Here is a 21,115-nt window from a genome sequence, read left to right on the forward strand (position 1 = left end):
CCCTACGCTAGGAAATAGGCAGATCATGGTCAAAATAGCACGTTTTTTATTTTTTAAGACTGCTCTTAGTACCTATGGAACTTTATATATGTATAAAGAATGCATTCCATAACAAAACAGGCTGTTTATTATATCTGGATCAAAAAAATTACTGTTATGAAACTGTCGAATAAAACTGGAATGCTTCAGTGGTTTAGGATGCAGGTGCAGCAGTAGCTGGACTGCAGATAGAGCTTAGACTGGGGTGCAGTAGAGGCTTAAGTTGTGAGTACAGTGGTTGGAGACAGGGATGTGCCCAACACCCCCCCCCCCCCCCCCGTTCGGTTCGCAACAGAACATGCGAAGAGGCAAAAAATTTGGCAAAACACACAAACACCGTTAAAGTCTATGGAACACGAACATGAATAATCAAAAGTGCTAATTTTAAAGGCTTATTTGCAAGTTATTGTCATAAAAAGTGTTTGGGGACCTGGGTCCTGCCCCAGGGGTCATGTATCCAATGCAAAACATTTTTTTTAAAACGGCTGTTTTTTTTTGCGGGAGCGGTGATTTTTTCAATAAAAGAAATATTCCTTTAAATATCATGCCTGGGGGGTGTCTATAGTATGCCTGCAAAATGGCACAGTTTTCCCATGTTTAGAACAGTACCACAGCAAAATTACATTTCTAAAGGAAAAATTGTCATTTAAAACTGATCGAGATTGTAAGGAATTGTCGAGTCTCGGCAATATGGATAAAACTCACTGAAAAAAAGAGCATGGGTCCCCCCCCAGCCCATTACCAGGCCCTTTGGGTCTGGTATGAATATTAAGGGGAACCCTGAACCAAAATGTAAAAAAAAATTGCGTGGGGGTCCCCCTAAAATCCATACCAGGCCTTCAGGTCTGGAATGGAAATTAAGGGGAACCCTGCTACAAATGTAAAAAAAAATGACGTAGGGTCCCCTCCAAAATCCATACCAGACCTGGGTCTGGTATGGATTTTAAGGGGAACCCTGCGCCAGAATAAAAAAAATAAAAGTAAAATCCATACCAGACCCTTATCCGAGCACGCAACCTAGCAGGCCGCAGGAAGAGAGGGGGATGAGAGAGTTCCCCCCTTCTGAACTGTACCAGGCCACATTCCCTCAACATGGGGAGGGTGCTTTGGGGTCTGACCCCAAAGCACCTTGTAACAAGGGGACCCCCAGATCCCGGCCTCCCCTCTGTGTGAATTGGTAATAGGGTACACCGTACCCCTACCATTTCACAAAAATGTGTAAAAAATTGTAAAAAAGACCAGAGATGCTTGGGACAAGTCCTTTATTCAAAAATAAAAAAATAAAAATGTCCCTGTTCACATCGAATCAAAGCACCCTCTCCATGCTGAGGACATGTGGCCTGGTACGGTTCGGTGGGGGGGGTTGTTCTCTCATCCCCCCTCTTTTCCTGTTACCTGCCAGGTAGCATGCTTAGATAAGGGTCTAGTATGGATTTTGGGGGGACCCCTACGCCATTTTTTAAAAATTTGGTGCAGGGTTCCCCTTAATTTCCATACCAGACCTGAAGGGCCTGGTATGGATTTTTAGAGGGAACTCCACTCGATTTTTTTTTTAAATTTTGGTTGGGGTTCCCCTTAATATTCATACCAGACCCAAAGGGCTTGGTAATGGTCTGGGGGGGGGGGGGGTGGTGGTACCCGACAATTCATTACAGCTGGGATCAGTTTTAAATTTTTCCTTTATAAATGTAATTTTGCTGTGGTACTGTTCTAAACATGGGATAAATGTGTCACTTTGCAGGCATACTATAGACACCCCCCAGACATGATATTTAAAGGAATATTTAATTTTTATTGTTTCACTTTAACCACTTCAGCCCCGGACGAATTTACCCCCTTCTTTACCACAGCACTTTTTGCGATTCGGCACTGCGTCGCTTTAACTGACAATTGTGCGCTCATACGACGTGGCTCCCAAACAAAATTGACATTCTTTTTTTCCCAAAAATAGAGCTTTCTTTTGGTGGTATTTGATTACCTCTGCCATTTTTATTTTTTGTGCTATAAACAAAAAAATAGCGACAATTTTGTTATAATAAATATCCCCAAAAAATATTTAAAATTTTTATTTCCCCTCAGTTTAGGCCGATACGCATTCTTCTTCTGTAAAAATTGCAATAAGTGTTTATCGATTGGTTTGCGTAAAAGTTTTAGCGCCTATAAAATAGGGGATAGTTTTATGGCATTTTTATAGATTTTTTTTTTTACTAGTAATGGTGGTGATCAGCGATTTTTATCATGACTGCGACATTATGGTGGTTACATCGGACAATTTTGACAAATTTTTTGGACCACTGGCATTAATACAGCGATCAATGCTAAAAAATTGCATTGATTACTGTAAAAATGTCACTGGCAGTGAAGGGGTTAACCACTAGGTGGCGATGTAGGGGTTAAGTGTGTCCTAGGGAATTTAAATGAAAGAATGTGTATCTATCACAGGGTGATGTCTGTGGATACACTGAAAAGTTTAAACAGAATGCCACGTCCTGGTTATCACTTTATAAATGTAAGCATTAACAGGGAAAAGGGAATTGGGGAGAAAAATAAAAATAAATAAAAAATATGAATAAAAGAATATGTTTTATATGTTTTTTGTATTTTATATACATGTATGTTTTCTTTTTATTTATTTATTCTTTCTCCTTACAATATAGAACACTGGAGCTGTTATCATCTCCTGAAGAAGCGTCATTTCCAGACGCGAAACATATAGAGCACCAGAATATATGTAACTGTTGACTGTATGGTTGATATCCTTGATTCTATATTCATATAGATATGTATTTTGTTTTTTTCCCTTTTGGAAATTTGAAGTGAATTTTACTACCTTTGATAGGATGTCAATTAGGTCTTAAATGTGTAGTTATAAGGAGGAAATATTTCTTTTTTTGTAAAAAGAAAAAAAAAAATTATTTATTGTTTCTACTTTTGTCTCAATAATAAATAGAAATAATCCCTTTTTGAATATATTGGTTGTGTTCACAACTTCTTTTATGCCTAAAAAGTCCAACTGAACCCACAATTTTTCTTTTGAGTGTCCTAGGGAATGATTCTAACTGTGGGGGGGCTGTGTGTGACACGTCACTGATCAGCGCTCCCGATTACAGGGAGAGCTGATCAGTGACACTGTCACTAGGCAGCACGGGGAGATGCTTGTTTACATTAGCATCTCCCCGTTCTTCTTCACCGTGAGACGATCGCAGGTATCCCCGCGGACATCGGGTCCGCGGGACCCGCGATCGCAGTCACAAAGCTCCCGGAAGGCGTGCACACGCCTGCGAGCCGCCTCTTAAAGGGCAACGTACAGGTATGTTAATCTGCCTGTATGTGCCCCTCTGCCGCAGTATATCTGTGTGAGGCGGTCAGGAAGCTGCTCCCAAAAAAACAGGGTGCAGCAGAGGCTTGGCTGTGGATGCAGCAGAGGTTTGGTTATGGGTGCAGGAGGGACTGGCCTGCAGATGCAGCATAGACCAGGCTGAAGTGCAGCAAATCCAGTATTCAAAAAACGACAGTAGCTCAGGGAGTGTATATTCGGATGATGACTGTGTGTCTTTTTTGAGTTTCAATAGAGGTAACTGTTATGTGACACATTGGAGTTGATTTATTAAAACTGGAGTGTGAAAAATATGGTGCAGCTCTGCATATAAATCAGTTTTTTTGTCAAAGCTTGATTGAACAAGCCAGAAGTTAGAAACTGATTGGCTACCATGCACAGCAGCACCAGATTTTGCTCTCTCCAGTTTTATTAAATAAACTTCATTGTATGTCACAGCTAAGACACTCCAAACCTGGAAGTGCCCATGGCCCCTGAAGGGGAACAAGGAGATGCTTGATTTGAAGTGTAGAAGGTAAATGACACTACCCCATCCCTCTGTCTTCAGCTCAGAGCAGACTGGGGTGCAGAAATGGTTTAGTCCAGTGGTGACTGGGCTGTGGATGCAGTGATGATCAGGCATGAAAGCAGACGAGGCTCAGGCTGTGAGTGCAGCAGCGGTTGGACTGCAGATGCGTAGAGGCCAAACTTGGGTGCAGAAGTGCCTTAGGCTATAGGGGCAACAGTGGTTGGGCTGCAGATACAGTGGAGACCAGGCTTGAATGCAGCAGAGGCTTGGCATGGGGTGCAGCAGTAGCTGGGCTGCAATTATATAGTGGAGACTAGGTGGGGGGTACAGCAGAGGTTACACTGCAGGTGCTCCAGTGACTGGGCTGCAATTATATAGTGGAGACTAGGTGGGGGGTGCAGCAGAGGTTACGCTGCAGGTGCTCCAGTGACTGAGCTGCAATTATATAGTGGAGACTAGGTGGGGGTGCAGCAGAGGTTACGCTGCAGGTGCTCCAGTGACTGGGCTGCAATTATATAGTGGAGACTAGGTGGGGGGTGCAGCAGAGGTTACGCTGCAGGTGCTCCAGTGACTGAGCTGCAATTATATAGTGGAGACTAGGTGGGGGTGCAGCAGAGGTTACGCTGCAGGTGCTCCAGTGACTGAGCTTCAAATGCAGTGGACACTAGGCCTGGGTGCAGAAAATAATTCTCTTGGGTAGTGACAACATGTTCAGCTCGAATTTAAATGGAGACTATTGTCATGTGACACATGGTGTAATGTGTGACTTGACTCGGCTGCAACACTTTGAAGCATGATAGGTAGGTAACTGTGACCCACACTGTCCATTGTATTGCTTGCCACATATAGCATGGCTAGTATCATATAAAATTCTAATAGTGATATTTACAATGCTAATTAATGACTCAAGTGAATATATAAGAAATAACATTCCTCCTTACTCCAAATTGTTAAAAACGTTTCAAATGATTTCATAGATTCATATTAGTGATTTGATATGTACTGTATGGTCTGGGATTCCCTTGCTACACCTGGCATGCTGAAAGTCAATTAGTTTTGAAAAAGGACATTTTGTCCTACATTACTTCTTCACAAACCACAGCTGCCAATTTCCCCTTTTGCCCCAAAGCTCAATTATCGGTCTTGTGTAATGGATTTTCTGACTGAGGTAGCAGACAGACATGACAAACATGTATCAGGGAAATTCTCAGCCAGCTGTTCCTTTACCTCTAGAGAGGATCCCTCTACCTTCAGAATACCATGTACTTATTGAGTGCGATAAACCACATTGCCACATTGTCAATGTTATCTGCAACTTAACAGATTGAAGCTCACTTAATTTACTGAATAAAGTGAGGTTGTGCCCATTTCTTTTATCCAATAAAGTGCAAGACAAATCCCCCTTTTTTTTAATCTTATGAAAATGTTTGTATATTCAAAGTGAACACAGCTTCTCTTTAGCAAATGAGCAAAGTGAATGGGATTACTAGACCTTAATGCTGCTTAACCTCCCTGGCGGTATGATTCAGTCTGGAATAAGGTGCTGAAAGCGGTACAATTATTTTGCATGGAAATCTGGCGTTTTATTTTGTAGTCCTGTAATTCTTAGCAATAACGTTCTTAAATCTGTTCAAACCAGAGTCTAGCAGACATCCCAGGTATGATGACGTTTATAATATAATAAAGAATAATAAAAAATATTCAATAATGTAATCAAATCCTAAAACACTGAAAAAGGGACAAGTTTTGGTTGCTATGGACAATCTCCAAATTCCAGGCAGAAAAAACAGTATTTATAATATAAAAGTGCATGCAGGGCACTGCACAGACCACTAGGGACAAAGGGGGTGTGTCATTTTTAATACAGCACTGTAATCTGTAAGATTACAGTGCTGTGTGTGTTTTGTGTACATTTACTTTTTTGAATTTGCCGCCGTTCTCCGCTCCCGTGCGCCATAACGTCGCAGGGAATGGAGCTCGGCGGCATTTGGCACTGTGAATCGAGCGGAGGACAGCTCGCACACACAGCGCGGCGGACATCGCTGGATCCAGGGGACAAGGTAAGTAACTCTCCCTGTGTCCTCCCCTGCATTGAGCGATGCGATCCCGAGTCTGGCTCGGGGTTACCGCTCCTGTAATTAAAATCCCAACCCGAGCCAGACTCGGGATTACCGCTAGGGAGGTTAAAGAGTTTTTAACCCTATCATTTCATATTCCTGATAGGCAGGGCCTTTTTCTATCACAGAATAACAGTGGGAGGATTCTAAAGGGCATTAAACAACAGGAGTATGCTACTGTATGTGCAAAGTTCAGGTATGCACTACATACAGAGTGCAGAGTTTCGGGGTGCCATGAACAGAGTGCAGAGTTCAGAAGTGCGCTACATGTAGAGTGCAGGTTTCAGGATTGCGCTATGTACAGAGTGCAGAGTTCAGAGGTGTGCTATGTACAGAGTGAAGGTTTTAGAGGTGCACTACATACAGAGTGCAGGGTTCAGGAGTGTGCTACATGCAGAGTGCAGAGTTCAGGGGTCTGCTATGTACAGAGTGCAGGGTTCAGGATTGCTCTACGTACAGAGTGCAGGTTTCAAGGGTGTGCGACATACAGAGTGCAGGGTTTAGGGTTGTACTACATATCGAGTGCAGGGTATGGGGTGTGCTATGTGCTATGTGCAGAGTGCAGGGTTGAGGGGTGCACTACATACAGAGTACAGGGTTCAGGAGTGCACTATGTACAGAGTGCAGATTTCAGGGGTTAACTACATACAGTGTGCAGGTTTCAGGGCTGCGCTATGTTTAGAGTTTAGGGTTCAGGGGTGCACTAAATACAGAGTGCAGGATTCAAGGGTGTGCTTCGTACAGAGTGCAGAGTTAAGAAGTGCGCTATATGCAGAGTGCAGGTTTCAGTATTGCACTACATACAAAGTACAGAGTTCAGGGGTGTGCTATGTACAGAGTGCAGGGTTTTAGGGGTGCGCTACATACAGAGTGCAAGGTTCAGAAGTATGCTACATGCAGAGTGCAGAGTTCAGGGGTCTGCTATGTACAGAGTGCAAGGCTCAGGATTGTGCCATGTACAGAGTGCTTGCAACATTATAGTGACTACATCTTAACATATGGTTATCCTACCTGCCTTCCTTCCATGGCTCCTCTCATTTCTTTAAACGTTGAAGTGAACTCTCCAATGAAGTCATGTTTTCCATTAGAATCCCAGTCCCAGACTATACACTAAAGAGAATAAATATTAACATTAATACTCATGACACAGTAGTATACAATGTACATACATAAATTAATTACAAGCTGTAACTTCATAAGTTCAAGTAGCAAACAACAGTCCAAACCGGGTTCTACCTCTAGGAGAACTACAGTGAGGTTAATGTAGGATATAGATTTATGTACTGTGAGTATACACACCCACTTTCAGTAAAACTAGCTTTCTATGGACAGGAAAGGAAGGGTTAGACACAGAAATGCACATAATATAAAGTTATGTTACAATGTACTGTTCATATAGTATGGGGTTAAACAATCTGCTAGGTTATTTCATTTTTTGTCATCTGTGTACCATTGGGGGGAATTTGACTTCACTTCCTGTATCAGAAAAGCAACAGAAAGTTATAGAAAATCTCTCAGTACAGGGACTCCCATTTTAGACAGTTGTCCCTGGAACAAATGTCCATGTTGGAGGTTCCACCTTTTGTTCCGGGGAAAAAAGTCACCAGTACAAACAGAGATGTGCATCTCCCCAATAAGTGCATTGACAGCAATAAAAAAACTTTTACAAAAGTAACAACTTTCCAAATGTACCAAACAACAATGGCAGTCACCAGGGCCGTCTTTAACGCAGGGCAAACGGGACACCTGGGTCCAATCTTTGTTGGGGGGCCCAAAGCATTGAGCCTGTGCTACCTGCAAATTGGGGCCCCCGATGATGGCTTTTCAGAGGACACAGGAGCTGTATTCCCAAGCTAGCCAGCAGAGGAGGGGGCGGGGCTGGGAGCTCCACTGATGCTCTTACCCCGCCCCATGCAGCCTGTATGCTCGGAACAGAGCGGCTGCAGTGAGAGAAGTAATCAGTGTGGGAGCGTCCGTGGAGCTCCTGGCCCCACCCCCTCTATACTGGCTGGGGAATACAGGGAGCTCCACTGATGATCTAACCCACCCAATGCCTGTATACTCAGGGGAGAGCAGTTGTAGTGACTGAGACAAAGTGGAAACCCCACTCCTGGACCTTATTCAACTGTAAAGCTGTGCATTGCTGAAAGTTCTCTGACTATCTCCTGTATAATGTCTGCAGTCTCTTATTGTCACCTGTAGCATGTCCGCAGTCTCTGATAGTCTCTTGTAGCATGTCTGCAGTCTCTGATAGTCTCCTGTAGCATGTCCGTAGCCTCTGATTGTCACCTGTAGCATTTTCGCAGTCTGATTGTCTTCTGTAGCATGTCTGCAGTCTCTGATTGTCACCTGTAGTATGTTTGCAGTCTCTGATTGTCACTTGTAGCATGTCTGCAGTCTCTGATTGTCTCCAGTAGCATGTCCGCAGTCTTTGATGCTTTCCTGCAGTATATTTGCAGGCTCTGACTCGCACCTGTAATATGTGTAATTATGTGCCACTTTACTTGCTCAATTGTTTGGGATTGCTCCAGTGCTCAGTGAGTGGTAATGATGTGCATTAACCTGTAGCAACCAATTAGTGAACAGTAATAATCTGCTGTAATCTATAGCAACCAATCAGTGAGTGGTAATGATGTGCTGTAACCCCTAGCAACCAATAAGTGAGCACTAGTAATGTGCAGTAACCTCTAGCAACCAGTCAGCAAGCAGAAATGATGTGTTGTAACCTCTAGCAACCAGTCAGTTAATGGTAAGGATAGGCTGTAACCTCTGGCAACCAATTGCAATCGCTGTGTGATCTGCTGCAGTAAACTGAGTCCACCTGCTATTTTTTGTATGTCTCAGAATGGGGGGGGGCAAGAAAATGTTTGCCCAGGGCCCACTCAATATCAAAGATGGCCCTGCCAGTCGCAGTTATTCTATGAGCACCCATAAAACATACATCCACATAGTCTAATAGGTCTGTCCTTACCATCAGTTCCAGACAGACATTAGACTGACCCCAGAATTTAACTTGGGGGCATAGTCCATAAAGCAACATCAATTGCTGGCAAAGTCAAAACCACCAATAAAGCTGTGCAAAATATCACAACAGGCGAGAGGGTGGGCAACTCTTGTGACAGCTGAATCTCCTCAGAGCAGTTTTTCCTAGAGTTCAGACTCCACCCAGTTACCGCAGGTCTTTTTAGCAAATCCTAAGGGAGCTACAGATCTTCCCTTTAAGGTTCACGCTAGGGTTGCACTGATACCACTTTTTAAGTACAAGCGCCAATACTTTTTTTCAAGTCCTCGCAGATACCGATACCAATTCTTTTTTTAATGTTGTGTGACAGTGGCACATATACGCAGCACTGATGGACACTGATGAGGTGTGGACTGTGCCAGTATTTAATTTTTTTTTTACAATTTAGTTTTATAATTTTTTACAATTTATATATATATTTTTATTTTTTTTGTGCAATGTTTTCTTCTTTTGGGGGGGGGGGGAGGCTAGTGTCAGTTTCCTTCCTCTGCTCTCTATCCTGACAGATCCAGGACAACGGGGACCGGAGGAGCACAATGGGGGACCAGAGCAGTACCCTGGCTGGGAGCCAGAGGGGGACCCGGGGATCCAGCGGAGGACACAGGGGACAGCCGGGATGATCGTGCGGGCAGTTACAGGCATTGATCTCCCTGTATAACTTCCAATAAAGCAGCTGACAGCCGCAGGAGGGAGAGGAAGAGAGGCACCTGTCAGCTGCTTTATTGAAAGGTTAGCGCAGCCCCCCTGGGGACTGCTGAGAATTACCTGCTCATCTGCATGGCCATGACCAAGTGAACCTTCCAACCCACCTGACACTCTGGGTTCAGACATTCTGTTAACACTATGAAGTAAGAATCAAACAACTTAGTAATATAAGGTTCTGAAATATTTACTTGAACCCAAATTGGAAAAGTTATTTCACAAATAGAAGGAATAGATCCGCTGAGCTGGGATAACAGCACCAACTCAGCAAACAGATTCTTCCCGAAGACACAGCAATGTTTAAACAATGGATAATGCTATATACACAAGTGTAGACTATATTCAGATCCAAAGTCAACTCCTGGTGGATGTTTTAGTTAACTACATATGTGGCCAAACTTAGATGTAATATAGACAGACTATGCTATTCTTATGAGAGAGCTAATCTCCCGCTGGTGTTTAATGGCAATAGAGTTCATGTTGCAGATCTGTTATTCTTCGCTAGCTAGTTGGAGCTCATTAACTGTAATCCATTTGGTTGTAGATGAAACAATAGGTTCCAAATGGTGAAGGCCTTAGGCATCTGAGCACAGTGTTCCAGCAATGCAGTAAAGTGTTCTTGGGTAGGGATGTGTGTGTGTGTGTGCACAGTGTTCTGTGCTGGTGGTAGTGAATAGATATCAAATCGATCTGAGGTCTTCTAGATAGCAACACAGATGGATCCTCTGTCTCAGCCATCTGTAGGGACTTTCCCCACACTTCTGCACTGTTGGGTAGGCACTGTAAGTGATGTTAGTAACAGGATGTCCGACAGCAGGTAAAAGGAGTAGGCCTCTTAGGCCTTGTGGTGGGAGTAGCGTCCCACATGGTAGGCCGCGACCTCTCTCTCTCTCACTATCATACAGAGAGGTCCATCTTTCATCAGCCCCAGGAGGAAGAGACTGTGCGCAGGCTTCTCAGCTCCTTTTATCATGTCTCCCAGAAAGCTTCAAGTCCCTGGGATTTATAGTCTTAGGTTACATGGATGGATAGCAGCAGATTCAAAGATACGCCCCATAACTTACTCTGTTGGCACACACATATGAGGTCACTGGCTGCATGAATAATCACAGGGACAAAGTTTAGAACACTGAAAGGTACGAAGCTTTCTGGTAAAAGTCCAAATCGTTACAAAAGCCACACTGGGAGACTGGTGTTTGTAACTGTCCACTCTGATCATCTGTGAGGCTGTCCAGTCCCCCCCTGCTATGCTGATGACACAGGTATTGGTTAAAGCATCAGAGCATTTTCACAAATACAAGTACTCATGCAAATGCTCTGTATTGGCACCAATACTAATACTGGTATTGGTGCAACCCTAGTTCACACCCACAGTGATGCCATGCTTCCAGCAGTCAAGGCTCCTTTTCCCCAAAGGAGAGTCAAGGGGCCTTCATTGTTTTCAGTCTGATACCCTAATGAAGTGGGTGTTTATGGGATCCCAAAACATGTTGGATACTCTTGGGTGTGTGTCCCTGACATTTATCGGAATAAAATAGTATCTGGACCTTTTAGCAGTGGTGAATTACATTCAAAAGAATGGGCTGCCTTAATGCAATGCACTTTAGCACATGGGATAATACGCACTAAGGCTGAGACTTATCTTGTTCTATCCACCTTTCTAAATGAATGAAATGCCGTAACATTCAACCTCAGGGATGATGCCTGGTGGGTGCCTATGTAGTTATACTGTACTCCATTCAGACCTTTATTAGTGTGGCCCATTGATGCAAAAACAACACATCCAATTGCTGCTGTCTAGTGTAAACAAAGAGTAGACTTAAGAAGCCTTTCACTACTCCCTTCCTCTGCTGGGCTTTGGCTGATGACACCATCTAATGCAGAGCCAGGCAGAGGAAGCTTTAGTAAATAAACCCCATTGTGTACTTAATAGTGGGGTATGCCTGTATATCCTTTTTTGAGAGAAGGGTTTGGGGGGGGGGGGGGGGTATCAAGGTGTTTGATGTAATTTTCCTGCAATATTTCTTCAGTTTTTCATTTAGACCAAAATACTGTATGTACTTAGAGGAAATTTTTTCCCAAGTTTTGAACAGTGATTGTTTTAAGACAAATAGTGTTACTGTAGATGCAAACCTAATATTTAATTCTGCATTTTTGGCCTGTTTATAAGGGCACTGCTAATTTTCACTATGCAAGTCAAGTCTAGGTGCCCAAATTTATAAGAGGAAATTAGTAAGAGTACAGTAACAATTGCAATGAAATTCATAGCCGTGCTTGTATTGCAGGCTCACATGAGTGTGCTGATGTTCATACACTGTGTAAGCTTGATCCCTTGAGCTCATCTGTTAAAGCTTACAATGCATACAGTACAACCCTTGTTTACACTGGGTAATGAATATGGGAATAATGTTTTGGTACTTTATATGCAGATAAGGTGAACTAAGTAACGTGCATACTAAGATTTTGCTGTAAATAAGCAAACTTATATGACATGTGCCAAAATGTATCAATAAAGTATGCATAATGCAAAAGGGGTAGCACCAAATAACTTTATGCTGTGCTCTTATAGAAAATAAGGCATATACATTTGGGTATTCATCATTACCTTTTGCATTATTAAACCACAGTAATTACATTTTACACCTGTTTGCCAAAGCATGCGTGTATGCATTTGCACTAGCATCCATGAAGCACGGACTATGGCCTGACTAGAAGTCCCCAAAGATTTTTAAATGTGTACAGTATACAGTTTTGTGTATATATATATATATATATATATATATATATATATATATATATAGTTCTGAAATTTTCCACTCGCCTACAGTGAGGGCTTGAGAGGAGCTTGGCTGCCTGGGAGAGGGGGTGTAAGCACCGCTGGTGGAAAGGGTTGATCGAAAGCCATTCTCCCAGCGATCACCCTGGGGGAACAGAGCATGGAGGAAGAGGAAAAAAGTGGGATTACAGAGCGCGGATAGCCTGCTATAACAGTTTACATTACAATTGCCTCCGCTCTGCTTGCCATCACATATAGCCCTGCCTCCTCCTGACCCCGCACCCGGTATAGACAGATTGCCAGTCCAATGCTGGGAAATGCGTTCTGTCTATCACAGGCGCAGGGTCAGGAGGAGGCAGGGCTGTGTGTGACGGCGAGTAAAGCGGAGGCAATTGTTCCACTGTTCCACTGTTCCAGTGTGCTATCCTGCTCTGTGATCCCGCAGCTTTCCTCTTCCTCCAGTTATGATCCAGCCATCCTCTTTCTTCCTTTGCCCAGGCGAGGCTACAATGGTGGGGACAGTGATGCTGCAATGGTGGGCGCAGTGAGGCTGCAATAGTCGCCACAGTGAGGCTACAATGATGGGCACAGTGAAGCTGCAATGATGGGAACAGTGAAGCTGCAATGATGGGCACAGTGAGGATGCAATGGTAGGCACAGTGAGGCTGCAATGGTGGGCACAGTGAGGCTGCAATGATGGGCACAGTGAGGCTCCAATGGTGGGCACAGTGAGGCTGCAATGGTGGGCACAGTGAGGCTGCAATGGTGGGCACAGTGAGGCTGCAATGGTAGGCACAGTGAGGTTGCAATGGTAGGCACAGTGAGGTTGCAATGGTGGGCACAGCGAGGCTGCAATGGTGGGCATAGTGAGGCTGCAATGATGGGCACAGTTACATAGTTAGTCAGGTTGAAAAAAGACACAAGTCCATCTAGTTCAACCACACACAAAAAAAAATAATAATAATAATATCATACTGTTAGAAAAGTTTTAAATGTTTATTGTGTGACTATTAGAAAAACAATAGTCCTGAGACTGATTTGTTAAAAAGCTTACTTCTGAACACATTATTGTATTAACTCATTGTATTGTTTTATCTTAATTAACTCCATAGCAAGTTGTAGAATCATTAGATTTAACTAAATATGATAGCCTAAGAATGTTCCCTCAGCCAATAGAAGCATAGAGATGTTATTCTTGTGGGGTATGTGAAGGCGGGACACTTTCTTTTGGGAGACATCTTTCTTCAGCTTTTGTTCTGTAAGCATGTCTCTCTTTTGTGGGCCACATCAGAAATAAATTGTCTGCTTCTCAACACATCTAGAGTTTTGACTGATCACAAGGGAAGTTCCTAACACATACAATCCCATATACCCAATTCTATATCCACAGTTGATCCAGAGGAAGGCAAAAAACCCCAGCAGAGCATAATCCAATTTGCTAAAGCAGGAGAAAAAAATTCCTTCCTGATGCCCCGAGAGGCAATCGGATTTTCCCTGGATCAACTTTACCTATAAATGTTAGTACCCAGTTATATTATGTACACTTAGGAAATAATCCAGGCCTTTCTTAAAGCAATCTACTGAGCTGGCCAGAACCACCTCTGCAGGGAGTCTATTCCACATTTTCACAGCTCTTATTGTGAAGAAACCTTTCCATATTTGGAGATGAAATCTCTTTTCCTCTAGACGTAAAGAGTGCCCCCTTGTCCTCTTTGTTGACCGTAAAGTGAATAATTCAACACCAATTTCACTATATGGACCCCTTATATATTTGTACATGTTGATCATATCCCCCTTAATCTCCTCTTATCAAGAGTGAATAAATTCAGTTCCTCTAATCTTTCCCCATAGCTGAGCTCCTCCATGCCTCTTATCAGTTTGGTTGCCCTTCTCTGCACTTTCTCCAGTTTCCCAATATCCTTTTTGAGAACTGGTGCCCAAAACTGAACTGCATATTCCAGATGAGGTCTTACTAATGATTTGAACAGGGACAAAATAATATCTCTCTCTCTAGAGTCCATACCTCTCTTAATACAAGAAAGGACTTTGCTCCCTTTGGAAACCACAGCTTGGCATTGCATGCTATTATTGAGCTTATGATCTACCAAACCCCCCAGATCCTTCTCCACTATGGAGAAGTGAGGCTGCATTGGTGGACACAGGTCATGCTGCAATGATGAGCACAGGTCACGCTGCATTGATGGGCACTGATGAGGCTGCTCATTAATAGGCACTGGTGAGGCTGTGCTGAGAGGCACTGATAATTGATAAAGTTGCTGTTAATATTTATTTTTGTAACTTAATTCTGCATAAAACATTTAAGTGCCATTTCATGAGATAATTTATGAGGGCATGTTTCTTTTCATTTCTTCCTGAATATTTGGGATGTAGGTGGCAAAGCAAGCAGACTTCCATCCGCCTAGTTTTTTTGATTATGTACTCTGGTACTTCTGTGAAGCTGTGCACTAGGAATATGGCCAGTGAGAGAGTGGGGTGTGTAGAGGTAGAACCCCAACCATCTGACATATATGCGGCCTAGTCAGGACTTACCCTCCTGTTTGACTTGACAGGTGGTGCTCGGATGAGCTTTATGGCATGCTGTGAAAATATGGAGTAGCCTGCACTGGTTATGGAAGCATCCGCCGTGATTAAAATTGTTGCAAATGGGGGCTTCTCCTAGACAAAAGATGCTGGTCGTGATTGACCGGGGGCCAGGAGGCCTGACTGGTGCCGGAGGAGAAAGGAGGGTAGAAGGGGTGAGTCACTTCAGAGCACCAATTCGCCATGTGGGTAGTGGACTGGCAAATGGTGCACAGCGGTGAGCAGAGGCCTGCGAAATGGCGTCAGAATAGCTCCGTGTCAGAAATGCTCCAGTTTGTCTTGACCTGGAGCTGGCTGACCTTGGCGGTTGCCTTGGCCGAAAATGAGCGGTGGTAGTCATAAAAGGTGTGCCATCCATACTTGTACCCTAGGTCTGTGACTGAATGGAGATATAGGTCCAGCTCATCCCTCCTGTGGGGGGCGGCTGAGCAGACAACATCCCTGAACATCCCAAAAGCCAAAACAAATTTGGTGACTGTAAATTTACAGGTAAGCCTGGGGTCTTTCGACTTAATGACCACCGAGACGTCCCCCCCAGGCATATGCTCTGTTGTCAGCCACATCGTGCACCGAAATCAGCAGACATGATACATATATCGTATATATATATATATATATATATATATATATATATATATATATATACGGTATATGTATAATATATATACACATTCTGAAACAAGAAAGAATAAATATCACTCCACAAGATCGCAATATTCTTGTTTTTTGATTTTATTGCAAACATATGCAAGCCAAGTCCCATGGCTTTTGACAGCACTAATCACATGTTATATATCAAGCTTAATAACATAGCTAACCATTCCACTTGATCACTAGAACCAATCAAAAAACCCAGAACTACTTTTACATACATTAAACAAAAAATGATATTCCATTAAATTGTATCAAACAATCCCTAAGATTTGTATCATATTTCTTCCAAATCAGACCTTTGTTAAATTATTTATTATACCTCTCATCACATCATATGAAATTCTTTTCAGCCTAGAAAATTGTAATAGCACGAGACAGAATACCTTTTTATTATGTTAAATATAAAAAATGATTATTTTACAATCAAATTAGACCATAGAAATAAAAGTGCACCATAGTTTAAAGTTAACTCCTTGGGGTGTAGGCATTGGACACGAATAATCTAATATACCCGCAACAGCTTCATTTTGAGTATTCTGTACCCTCACATTTAGGGACTATAATATGTTCCAATACATAAAACAAACTTGACTAAGGGAACATTCTTTTTCTGTAAAATATCTAGGCACAGTCAATTCTTTTCATTTTCTTGATAACAAGGTGTAGGATATAATATGACTTCCATGACCCCTAAAAACATGTTTTTTTTTTTTTTTATAATAATTTTTATTAGGAAAAAGAAAATACATAGACTCATGTTAAGGCACATTCATTACAGAAGAGGTACATATCCAGGTCAATCCCTGGGGCAAAAGAGAACCGTGAGTCATTGAAACGTTCAAAGACAGTGAAATTATGGAAACCGAGGGCAATAATGACCAGACTGGATGGATCAGCGACTGTTTTGAACCTTAAATAGAGCAGGCGATAAAACCGGCTCCCCAAGGGCCAAATGCCTAAAATTATTTTTAATATGTGCCACATTTTTAGAATATTTATCATTGTTTATGCCGAGTTCTATGTAATCTACAACTTTTTTTTAATTTAAAGTAGTTTCTAAACTATGCATTTTTGTAGAATACGTTTATCAGCCAGTTTCTATGTCATCTATCAATCTAAATTATTAATGGATTGCCTACTATCCTACTTTGCTGATGGATGACTACTGGAAATATAATATATTAAAGTGCAACTAAACTCTTCAATCAACATTAACTATTTGTAATTCTTATGCTGCTAGCATTAGTAAATAGATAAGAAAGTATATGTAAAGAAATAAGGAATGGGGCAGGGGGGATTTTTTAAACGGTACACATTGTAACAATATAATACGATAAGATAATAAGATAATAAGATAAGAAAGTATATTATATTTATTGTTTGAATTTTTTTTACATATCTCTACTTGCTTCTTGGTTCAAAATGATATCATACATCCCATGAGTCTTCATGGGCATTTTATTTTCTTTCATCTGGAGGAAAGGAGGGGATGAGAGGCTTTCTCAGCTAAGCACACTTTCCTGCCTGCATGCATGAGCTAAGGGCAGATGGATTCCATTATGCTACAATAATCATCTGCTCTTCCTCAAGATGGCCATGGCTAGAAATGGGAGCTGTTTTTTAAAGTAATTTCTCAACAAAATAAAGCATGGAGACATGAATGGATGGGTGAGTTTGCTTTAAATATAAATAATTTATAAAAATAGCATTTTCAGTTTGTGGGGCTCAGACACAATTAAGTTTCACTTTAATAACAAATTATCATTTACTTTAACAAGTGCATTACAAAAGAGCACCAGTTTTGTTCTACACTGATTCTAGGTCTAACCGTAATAGGTAATCTGTCCTAGTATAAGGTAAAGAATTAAATGTTGTCTATCGATTTGGCAAATATTTCATCTATAAACTGCCACCATGCAAGAAGTCTCCCATTCAGTCCAGGAGGTGGTAAAGGTGTGCACCCAAGAATAGCGGGTCTAACCTGAATGAACAAAACTGGTTATAAGGACTAGCTGCATGAACCCAAAGTCCAGCAACTGCTCATTTTTTGTATCAGAGGTTAAATGTCAAATTGAATGAGACACAAAATCCAGCTGCAAAAGTGCCATAGTCCCTGACACCTGAAACATAAAAGATAGGTGGAAGGAACTCTAACACCAGTTTAACATATCAAGAGCCCTTATCTTGATAAAATATTTGTGTGATGGATTCGGTACACAGGGTTGTGTACTGCGCAGAGGAAAATTCAGGAAACAAACCCTGAATTTCCTGTCTTTAACAATGACCCTCAACCACCAACAGACCCTAAATGTTGCCCTGCCTAACACCTGTGTGTGTGACAATAGAAATCATTCCATGATGGTCTGATGAGCTGATTTAAGTCAAATGTCCAGGTTTAGTGATGACACAATTCCTCCCAATAAGACACATAGAGGAGAGGATGGAAAGTCATGCCACACATGACTAAAGGTCAGCAAAAGTGGTGCCATGCCAGGCGCCACTAAAGGTCAGCAGAAGTGGTGCCATGCCAGACACCACTAAAGGTCAGCAGACTTGGTGCCATGCCAGATACTACTAAAAGTCATCAGAAGTGGTGCCATGCCAGATACTCCTAAAAATCAGGAGAAGTGGTGCCATGCCAGATACTACTAAAAGTCAGCAGAAGTGGTGCCATGCCAGATACTACTAAAAGTCAGCAGAAGTGGTGCCATGCCAGACACCACTAAAGGTCAGTGGAAGCTATAAATTAACACTATTTTTGAAGATTTCCAAACTGTGGAAAACAGCATAAGCTGGTTTAAATCCAATCCAGTTGATTTATTACCTTTCTTTATATTTTTGTTTGAGACAACAATAACCACCTACGTAATTTATCATAAACATTCAAGTGTTAAGGCAATACAAAGACATATCATTAATATGCAGTCACAGTGCATGAGGAAAAGCAGCTATCGCCCCATGTTGTAGAAGAATCTATCAACTTCAGTTAGACATCTATAGACTTAGACAGGATAAAAAATACTGTTACGAGTACAACAGGGACGCATTTTGGTTTACTCCAGAAAGCTGAACGGATTTGATCTATTATGTGTTGTTAACAAGGCATGAAGGGCATAATTCTTACCTGCACATTATTTCCTGTGTTTTTAATGCAGATCTTGAAAAGGTTAAGTCAGAATTATATGCTCATCCTCATTTATTAAGTGCAAATCATTCCCTCTTGCATGAATAATTTTTTTTTATATGCACATGAAAAGGGGGCTATTTTTAATCAGAACCATCTGGACAGCCTCACACACCTGTACACATAAAATCACAAATTCCCCAGAGATAATTTTTCTTTCTCTCATTAGTAAAAACAGAGAACAGCTGTACAGAGACAGCTCACAGTTGGTACAATGACTGCAAGCTAACATAATGTCATAGGCAATGAAATATAGGTAGACCATCAGTCAGAGCTACTAAGCATCACTGGTCATCTTAAATAGATGGTCTGTTCATAGGAAATGTTTTATCTGTTTTGAATTTTAGTTTGCTGGTTAGTATAAGACAACTATGTACCATACTGTTTTAGGATTACAAACTTTTTTAAGGGTTCAGTTGGTTGGTATTTTACTTTTGCTCCATTTGCTTAGATTGAATGGATCTCAAACTGGGTAGTTTGTAGGCTTCTTGGACCTCAAAAGGGGCACACCACTATGCACAGAACCTCCAGTATGATCTACTTAGGACCAGAATGCCTGACTTCTAAACTATTGACTGCCTACTGATTCAAGTCATCTGGGCTTAGTCAGTTAATTTTTGTGATAGGTTTTGCTGTGTTACACTGGGGGGGGGGTTTCTCTTCACTTCCTGTCCTGAGTTGCAGTTGGAAGAGCAAATTTCTGCAAAGTAAGGGAAATGCCCCTCTAAGAGCAGGTGTTCACATTGAAATATATTTACTCTCAGCTCATGTCCTGGTGACAACTTTAAAATGTGGGATTTCCTATCACTTTCTATTTTGGAGAAATTGATCGGCAGGGCAATTCGAAAAAGGGAATCTATCTAGCGGACATACAGACATCAATAACATACTGGCAAGAGTTCCCGCTTCCCTACCCTATCCAAATAATAAAAAAAAAAAGGTTTTACCTATACATATTTTTTAATTTATTTTCAATATTTCTTTATTAGTATTTTCAATAAAGTGAACAAGAAATACGTTTGTTACAACATGTCGGATGTTCCGACTGCAGCAAATTGAACCAGAAAAAAAGTAAGTAGTTTAAATGAAGCATAGTCAGTCTTGCAAAATTAACTAGACAGAGGTAAGTCATGCAAGATAGGTAGGCATGTTTGCTGTGTCGTAGCATGAGGTTGAGTAGAGGGTAAAAAAGAAAAGAGGAGATCTGAAAATGGGAAGAAGTTGTAGTATAGGGAGAGCATCAGATAATTACATACATATTTTTTAATGATGAAATCCAGACTAAACAAGTATTGTTCAAATTCTAAAGCCACATGTGTATTTAAATCTGAGTATGCTTTTGGTATTACAGACTATCCGGTGGACCAGAGTCCACTGGACAATTCGCCCGTGTGTGGGCTCCGGCTGACTTTTTCTTCCCAAAAGTCTGGCGGACTTAGAAAGAAATTTTGACTAAAAATTGTCCGTTGGACTCGGCAGTCTGGCAGACAATCTGTGTGCTAGTCCGCTGGACTTTTAAAATGAACGGACTTGCCCACACACACGTGCCCTGCGGGCCCCCCACCCCAAAGCACATTGTCCCCATGTTGATGAGGACAAGGGCCTCTTCCCGACAACCCTGGCCGTTGGTTGTCAGGGTCTGCGGGTGGGGGGCTTATTGGAATCAGGGAGCCCCCTTTAATAAGGGGGCCCCCAGATCCCGGCCCCCAACCCCTTGTGAATGAGTACGGGGTACATCGTACCCCTACCCATTCACCTGGGGGAAAAAGTGTCAATTAAAAAAACACAACACAGGTTTTTAAAGTTGTTTATTAGACAGCTCCGGTGGTCTTCTTCTGACTTCAGGGGTCTTCTCACGGGGCTCCTCCACTATCTTCTGCTCTTTTACCACTATTTTACTAGTGGAGGAGCCCGGCTTTCTCCTTTGTCGTCGCTGCTGTCCGGGGGTCTTCTTCCGACTTCGGGGGTCTTGTCCTGCCATTTGGTTCTTCTCCCGGGCCTCTGCTATCTTCTTCCAGCTCTTTTACTAGCGTTGACACCTTCTTCTCATTCGTCGCTGCCGCCTTCTTCTTCTTCTTCTCTTCTTCTTCCTTCCAATGTTGACACGACGTTCTCTCTGGCCGTAATGCCAGGGACGCGTTGCATGGCGATTTATATAGGCCTAAGGGGCGGGGT

General features: G+C 42.1%; 1 protein-coding gene across 2 annotated transcripts in view; it reads right to left on the reverse strand.

Moving 5' to 3' along the window:
* Positions 1-21,115, reverse strand: part of CPNE4 (copine 4) — a 660,573-nt gene that overhangs the window by 137,692 nt on the left and 501,766 nt on the right. For both annotated transcript variants that reach the window (XM_077491511.1, XM_077491512.1), the window contains exon 8: positions 7,013-7,111. In XM_077491511.1, coding sequence (XP_077347637.1) covers positions 7,013-7,111 — 99 coding nt within the window. The remainder of the gene's footprint in view (positions 1-7,012; positions 7,112-21,115) is intronic.

This window comes from Lithobates pipiens, unplaced genomic scaffold (genome assembly GCF_037356315.1).
Source record: "Lithobates pipiens isolate NorthernLeopardFrog02 unplaced genomic scaffold, aLitPip1_a1.2 Scaffold_19, whole genome shotgun sequence".
Taxonomy (NCBI): Eukaryota; Metazoa; Chordata; class Amphibia; order Anura; family Ranidae; genus Lithobates; species Lithobates pipiens.